At 50.7% G+C, this 7,722-nt stretch overlaps 1 protein-coding gene across 1 annotated transcript; it reads left to right on the top strand.

Moving 5' to 3' along the window:
* The first annotated feature begins 4,085 nt into the window (after positions 1-4,085).
* LOC122379344 lies at positions 4,086-7,333 on the top strand. The gene is made up of 5 exons (XM_043361479.1): positions 4,086-4,089; positions 4,439-4,692; positions 4,835-5,355; positions 6,604-6,708; positions 6,997-7,333. The coding sequence occupies exons 1-5, from the start codon at positions 4,086-4,088 to the stop codon at positions 7,160-7,162; spliced, it is 1,050 nt and encodes a 349-aa protein (XP_043217414.1). The 3' UTR covers positions 7,163-7,333.
* The last annotated feature ends 389 nt before the right edge of the window (positions 7,334-7,722 follow it).

Here is a 7,722-nt window from a genome sequence, read left to right as displayed (position 1 = left end):
GGCCGAGTCCGGCGCTGTGTAATTCAGAGCGCCGTGTCGGCGGCTGAGGGTCTAACCGACCGTCTGACTCCGTCGACGGCCGGAGCGCCGCGCTGGGGCGCACCGCTCGGGACCCGAGCCGGCGGTCGTCTGTTAACTTTGAAACAGATGACGCGCCAGGCACGCCCTCGTGACGCATCTCCATATTCGATCGCGCCTGATGGGGACCCGGCGGGCCGGCCGGCGGCCCTAATGGGTGACAGCGCCGCGCGCGGCCGCATGGTCACCGGCGGCGCATGTCGCTAAACTAGTCTCATCCAACTGACGGAGCGCACCCAGGTCGCCGCCGCCGACGGCACGGTTAATGATGGCCCCTCTGCATACATAATGCGCGTCGCCGGCGACGCAAACGACGCCGGGGGAGCGTCGGACGTGACGGCGGCGCGGGCAGACCGGTAACGGCCCGGCCAGCTGTCCCCAGCCGGCGCCAACGAGCCGCTAACAGCCGCCCCGACTCAACTCACAGCCCACCACACACGGCGCCGCCGACTCGTGTCGGGAGCTCGGCCCAACTCGAGAGGGTCACATCTCGGAATGGGAAGGAGGGGGCACGGGCGAGAGGTGACAGTTGAGGCACCACGAGGGGAATGGTGCGGAAAGAAACATTGCGAAGATAAGTAGGGGAGAAAAATGTAAAAAGTATATCAGTAATTTTTTTTAACATATGGATTTAACTCTTTCTTGGCATGGAAGACAGATTGGAATGAACAGTAACTGATGAAGGATTGCCACCCGTTGCCTTCATTCACTTGACGTCTTTGCCGGAAGAACGGACACGATTTATCGCCAGTCCGCGTATTTGATAGCCCGGGTATATCATGACGATGGAGGCCCCAGACCGATTGAGCCATGAACTGGATCGCCGGACAGTTTTTTTTTTTTTTTTGTATGAGAGGGAGGAAGACCATACCGACAACACCCTAATGTCGACCTTATTCATCCTTTAAAGTTTAAACTATCAAACGGCTTCAAAATGGTCTCAATGGACGGAATGGGCCGAGGCCAGCAAGGCCGACGCAGAAACATGAAGTTAGTTACCAAAACTTTTCACAGAAAATTTGTAAACGAATGCGTGAGCTATGAAATGAATACGAGTAGGTATCTATGAGCTATGAGGATTGAGTAGGTATGGGTACTTGAGTAGGACTGCAGTGATTAAAGAACCTTGCCCAAGCTTTCCACCTGCGTGTTCTACACACAAACTGTGATGATGCCGTGAGTAAGACACCATTGCGACAGGTCAGATGATGTGTCCTCGCCGCGGTCCGCGGACTGTGCGTGTCCTGTATAACGTCACGCGGCGGCGTCACGACACTGGCGTCACGGCCGAGAGGGCGCCGAGAGGACCCACTTGGGCGCCGCGCCGCCGCCCCACCTGTGACGTAACGGTGACGACACTCGGCTCTCGTGTCGTCCAGAGTCTGCGGCTCTCAATGGTGCCGCCTCAGCCGGAGCGGTGCGGATTTCACACCGAGTTACATCGCGGCCCGGCCGTCTCTGATAGTATAGAGGTCAGCCGGGCTTGACACTCGGCTGGATATGTGTGAATATGGATGTTTCTTGCTTCGTTTATGGGCTGGCTTCTGCTGTTCGAATGGAAAGGCCTATGTAAGTATCTACATGAGATTGAAAGCTGAATGCTACAAACTTGCACTTTTTGCGTAAGGTATGTTTAACAATGTTTCAATCATAAAAAGAGATTGAGCTTCGTTCGAGAAGAAACGATGCTTTGCTGATCGTGCAGCATTTACGCCTCCAGCAGGTAGAACCGTCTTGTTGAGACGGTTACCTATGCATAGGTTCTCGCAATTGGTTATTAAAAAATAGTAATACGTGAGCTTGAAAATTTGTACTAATCCACATTAAGGTAAATACAATATATTAACATGACCCGGTAGGTATGGTTCGCACCTCACAACTATGAACGTGTCTCATGTTTTGGTTGTTTGCATCAACAAACTTTGAGACGTTTTCCCATAACAAGCATGCAATTACCACCCAGCGAGAAACGTGAACCAGATATCAGTGTTTCACTGCGATTCATTACCAGCGACGCATGTCCACAGCACACATGTCCGTCTTCCCGCCGAAAATGGCTCCTTTGCACGACGCCATGCACATTTTCTGTGATGAAGGATGCCACGGCTGTCCGTCTTCATTGATTAACAGATAGCGGCGGGCCCGGCATTGCTCTCCATGTTTGGAAATCGTCGGTGATTTTGGTGCACGATGCTAGACGGAAATGGTAAATGTCGTTTTCGCAAGTGGAACGTGTCCAAACGTATCGCTCGTTGTTAATTGAAAACGTCGGTAGCCTCGGCGGCCCAGTTAGACGTCATTTTAGTGGTGATGGCTAGGTCAGTTGAGGGGCAGCTACGTTTTCCCAACGGACACTGTCTGGCTCCGTCAACTTTCTTTTCGGGTGCAGCGTAGCGTTCGTAACAGCCGCTAAGGCGTGTTCACTCATTTAATGCACAGCTTATTACATGCAATTGCTTATGGACTGAACGAAAACATTAGTGGTGAATTAATTTATCATCTACATAGGTACACGCCAAGCATTATCGTCACATTTTACAAGATATAGTATCAGCCCTATATGTGAATTGAGACCAAATAGTGAAGTGAGAAGATGCGGGTTTTGTGTAAACTTCTTTCACCAAGTAGCATGTTAATCCATTGGCGCTCATTATTTGATGTTCACGTCAATCGGGTATAACATTACGAGTATACTGAAATTCGTTACTTTTGCACTTAGACAGTCCATAACAGAGTCGCTGGGTGCCATAGTTCTTGTTTGGTGCGTGAACGTCTCAGGCGACCATACGCGAGTAGCCCTATCGGGCTAGATGTTTGACACCTGTGTCTGTACTGGATGAACTTTGTCCATAATCGGGGGATTAAAGCATGTCAGCAGCGGCTGTCGGTCTCAACGCAACGGAAAATACATACCTATCTTCAGAGTCACCTCATGTGAATGAACATAATAGGAAGCATTTGTGAGGTACTCGAACCGATGTAAGGTAGACATTCGTAGATAATTCACAACTTCCTTTGACCTTTTATGTCGCGATTTCCATGAAACCGGATAGCAAAGATCGTCGGATAGCAAATCTGCAGAGAAGGTTAAATATGCGAAACTCAAACAAAATAACCAATATAAGCTCAAGCGAATGAACGATCTGTCAGGTCGACATAATGTAGAAGAATTCCAGGCCACCCAATGGTAAATTGAGAGTAAAGGATAAACACTAAGCGCTTAACACCAAACGAAAAACTTGTGATGCGTTAAACTGCTTTATAGCTCCAGAAACGTCTCTCTGATTTTCATTGCAGCCCTATGCGATTTCAATATATTTTCGCAAAAACACCATCAGGCAAACAATGCGGCTGGAGAAAGCGAAACATGTGACCTGCACAATAGAAACGAGAGCGACCGGTCTTCCACGATAGACGGATGGGAGCCGCCGAGTCTGACAACAACCGCGCATGGATATTTGATGCTTCAATTATTTGTCACGCTGCGTGGGCAAATCTCTCTTCATTGACTTACGTTCCATTAACAATTAACGCACTGCATCATAAATATGATGAACTGGCCTCACGGGCCCATCAGTCTCGCTCCGTTGACGCTCTATTAGCAGCCTGTAGTGGCACCACCCGTTAGTTTGATGACCAGCCCAGTTACGGCTCCATTCATACGGTGGCTAACGTGAGCGGCTGGTCAGGGCGGGCGACTCACGGAGCAGGGTCGGGCGGGCGCATCCGGCCCCCGTTCCCACACCGTTTACCGGATCGTTGCCACTTTTACCGCAAATTGGCGCGGCGGGGCAGCAAAAACCGTCATCGGCACGCGTCCACATCCAGTTGCAGATCAGCTGCGGCACGGCCGAGTTGCTGTGAAGGTCCAGCACTCAGCAACGGACTGAAATACCAGGGGTGCGGCACTTGGTACGGGAGGACCAGTGCAAACTGTGCAGTGCATAGAACGGTTGGACGTGTAGCGCAAGATACGGACCACGTGAAACAGCAAACAACTCGGAAAGATGGGTAAGGAAGATTCTCTTACTTAACGGGATGTAGCAATCTTTATTTTTAGTGACCTTGTGTAATTGTTAGCATTTTTCTTATCATATGTGTTATATTTATTTCCGTCTCCAAAAAGGTATATGGTAAGATGTGTTTTAAACACTTATATATTACAGAGATGGCCAATGGACTGTACTTTTTAACTTTTGGAATACTTTCAGTGGTTTGCCACTAAATATTCTAACCCGTTTCAAGATTGCAGGTGAAATGGACTAAATCGGACTTTTTCCCATCATGCCTACCAAACGGTGAAATTGCCGAGTTGAAACGAATAATGGGTTCGTAATTTCTCGAGTAACACTGCCGTCAGTTCCAGCCGGGCTCCACGGGCGCGTGCGTCTACCTCTACCTCTACTGCTGCTGCTGCTGACTTCGGCCGCCGTCAGCCTGGCGACCGAGGAGGGTGGCTACTTTGACGGCCTGCTGGACGGCTACAACGTCTCCCAGTACCTGGACTGGAGCGGCCGGCTGGGCGGCGCGCGGCACCGGCGGTCCCTGCGACCGGCGCGCAGCCGCGCCTTCTCCGTGGGACTGTTCGGGGTGCCGGACGGAACCACACTGAGGGTGAGCAGCGCTCCTTCACTCATGTCGCGACACCTGAGCATTGCTGGCATGTTTCATAGCTACAACTTATCCCCTAATTTCGTTATTGACCTGTTTAGCCACTGCTGCGCTGATGGCCTAACACTTTGTTTTCTGCTCCCAGTTTCAACTGCAGGTGATCCGACCGTTCGCCCAAGAGTATACCGACTTCCTGGGCTCTGACCAGTTCAAGACAGAGTGGTATATGAGTCTGCGCTACAAGGTCAGTGACCTGCAGGCCAACGTGTTCCGCCACTTCCAGGGCCCGGGCCGGGTCAACATGACGGCCGCCTACCACCTGATGAACGCCACCGCGCACATGATGCAGAACCTGACCTCGCCGATGACCGCTGCGGGGGACTACCCGCCGATGGCCGCGGAGGGGGAAGTCATGTCCGCGATGGAACAGGAAGGACAGGGGGCAGGTATGGCGCAGTACGGACAGTACAGCCCTGAGAGGTACTGGGACGACTATTACAGCTACCAGGGCGGCCGAGCCACCCCCTGGGACGGCTACGCCAGCCGACAGGGTGAGGTAGCCAACGAAGTCGGGGTGGAACCCGACTCGGAGCTCTTCGAGGCGCAGAAGTTCCGTATCGACCAGAAGATGAAAATCTATCAGAGGATGGAGAAAATGTATGGCAGGTGAGGATAACAGCCTCCAAGGGCCGGGGGAGCTAGATGGGCTTATTAACCCTCGCATGTGTGCGGCGTTTTCCAGCTTCTAATGTGTAGGGGGGGGGGGGGGTCGGTTGGACCCCCCTTGCCGTTTGGCCCCTGATCGAGCTAGAGCTTCGCGGAAAAAACGAGCATGTTGCCCGTGACGAGAGGAAGCCGATGATACCCAATTTTAAGGTCCTAGGTCATTGGTTGACCTTCCAGGTCAGGTCAATGACCCAAGGTCGGGAAAATCGGGACCTGTTAGAAAGTCGTAAAGTGTGGCTGCTAAGGGGTTTTTCGGGGTGCTGATCACGAATATCGTGTTAGTTTTGATCACAGATGATGTCTTTAAGCATTTAGACCAGGTCGGGTCAGGTCAGGTCAGGTCAACCAGTAGGCGTCGTGACGGGTATTAGTATTACGTGTCAACCGCCTCTGACAGCTTCGTAACATGTTACGAAGTCACCAAAACTACTTCGTAAATGTTCAAATGGTTGCTAAATTCGAATTCAGCTCCAAAAACTAGCCTAGAAACATGTAAAACTCGAAAAAGTGAACCGAGGTCACCAAAGGTCAATGACCTGACCTGACCTTCAGGTGACCTTGACACCCACCCTAATGCATGGGAGCAACATCAAATCACATGTTTGAACGTTTGAAACCACGAAAAGCTTGCAAACGCGCGGCTAATGCGAGCCGACATACGCGGAATCGCGATTCCGGCCAAACATGGTCTCGGAAAAGAGGTCACAGGTCAAAGGTCATTGGGGTCAGGGTCATGAAATTTTCAGGGTAGGTGTAAAATTGATCAATGCGAGGGTACTGAAAGTTTCGTCGCGATCGGCCGCTTTTTACGCGAGTTATTTGCGAAAAACCATGGGGGGGGGGTCCATCCGACCCCCCCTACACATGCGAGGGTTAAGCCATCATCGGGTCCCTAATCCCTGTAATCCCTGTTCCCCATCTAGCCCATCTATCGCAATACAGATCGGTAAATTCGTTGCACAGGATGGTCCTCTCATATTGACAGGCAACCGTGAAACATCAGAGCTGTAAAGACGAAACCGCTCATTGCCTCATCTCCAAAGATGTGCTGTTGTAGCGACTTCAACTCAGCTATGTTCCTCCTACTCTACCGGTGTCACTAAAATACATAATCCGAAGTCACTTATTAAATGTATTAATATCATCTCTATGACTGATATGATTAATACTTAACGTGTCTGCACGCAGACAAGGCCAGGACGGCTTCCAATGCGTGCTGCGGGCCATCTGCGAGGTGGCTGAGGCGCCCATGGAGGACGGCGTGCTCGGAGACGTGGTCAACCTGCTGCTCAGGTTAGTACCCCTCAGCCTGCTGCTCAGATCAGTACCCCCAACCTGCTGCTCAGGTCAGTGTCCTCAACCTGCTGTTCAGGTCAGGTCACCTCAGTACTGTTAAACGACCTCCCTTGCAAACAGACAGTGAATGCTCTTGAACGTCTCAGAGCTACCGAGCTCACTCCAGCAAACAATTTCCGTCTTCATTACACACAATTCAGACGAACACCCTGCTGACCTGCCGGCCCTGCTCTCACCTTGCTCAGTGCTCACCCTGTTCTCACTCCTTCTCTGTGCCTTCTGCAGCGCCACGGACGGCGTGGAGGAGCTGCTGCACGCCAAGTGGCTGGACAAGCAGTACCAGCCCTACCTGGAGGCGCACATGTTCGGCGAGATGCGCGGTGACTGCCACCAGAGGTACTCGGCCTGCGCTCTCAGCGTGCTCGACCCCACCTCGATGGGCTTTTTCTGAGCGACTCCGCAGTACGGCAGCGGACACGACTGATCCTGTGACGTCAGAAGATAGCGACTGAACCTATGACGACAGAATATGGTGGCAGTGCAGGGTACACATCAAAGAGAGGATGTACAAGTACACGAGAAGAGGAGAGGAGAGTGTTGGCGATCCAGCAATGATGGATTGATGTGATACGATGCAGCGTGTGCATAATTGTTAAACATATTTATCCATTGTTATCCTGTATCTTTTGTTATAACTGTAAGGCAGATATCCATTTACCATTTACCGTTTATACATATATAGCTGAGTTGATGCATATATTGTACATACCTATAGATGAGTTGCGTCATAAAGCTTGCTCATGCTCTACCGAAGAATACTCGCATTAAGATATTATGTCCTTTTCTATTTAATACAAAGAATGCATAAACATTTAACATTTAATGTCGAATGCAGTGCTGGTATGCTTTTAGAAATAAACGTAGTACGAACTGTTTCACAAATATACGGGCAGTGAAAAAAGGAAAACAATATGGCGTGTAAAATACCGTTACCTAGAAAGAGAGGAAATG

This window comes from Amphibalanus amphitrite, unplaced genomic scaffold, assembly GCF_019059575.1.
Source record: "Amphibalanus amphitrite isolate SeventyFive unplaced genomic scaffold, NRLGWU_Aamphi_draft 000076F_arrow, whole genome shotgun sequence".
Classification (NCBI taxonomy): Eukaryota; Metazoa; Arthropoda; class Thecostraca; order Balanomorpha; family Balanidae; genus Amphibalanus; species Amphibalanus amphitrite.
The sequence above is the reverse complement of the archived record's forward strand: the minus strand, read 5'-3'. Positions and strand labels throughout refer to the sequence as shown.

Bases quoted from the DNA above. Each gene is read 5' to 3' on its own strand.
- LOC122379344 (XM_043361479.1), top strand. The intron at 4,693-4,834 runs GTGAGCAGCGCT...TTCTGCTCCCAG, and splicing joins CGGACGGAACCACACTGAGG to TTTCAACTGCAGGTGATCCG. The intron at 6,709-6,996 runs GTTAGTACCCCT...TGCCTTCTGCAG, and splicing joins GTGGTCAACCTGCTGCTCAG to CGCCACGGACGGCGTGGAGG.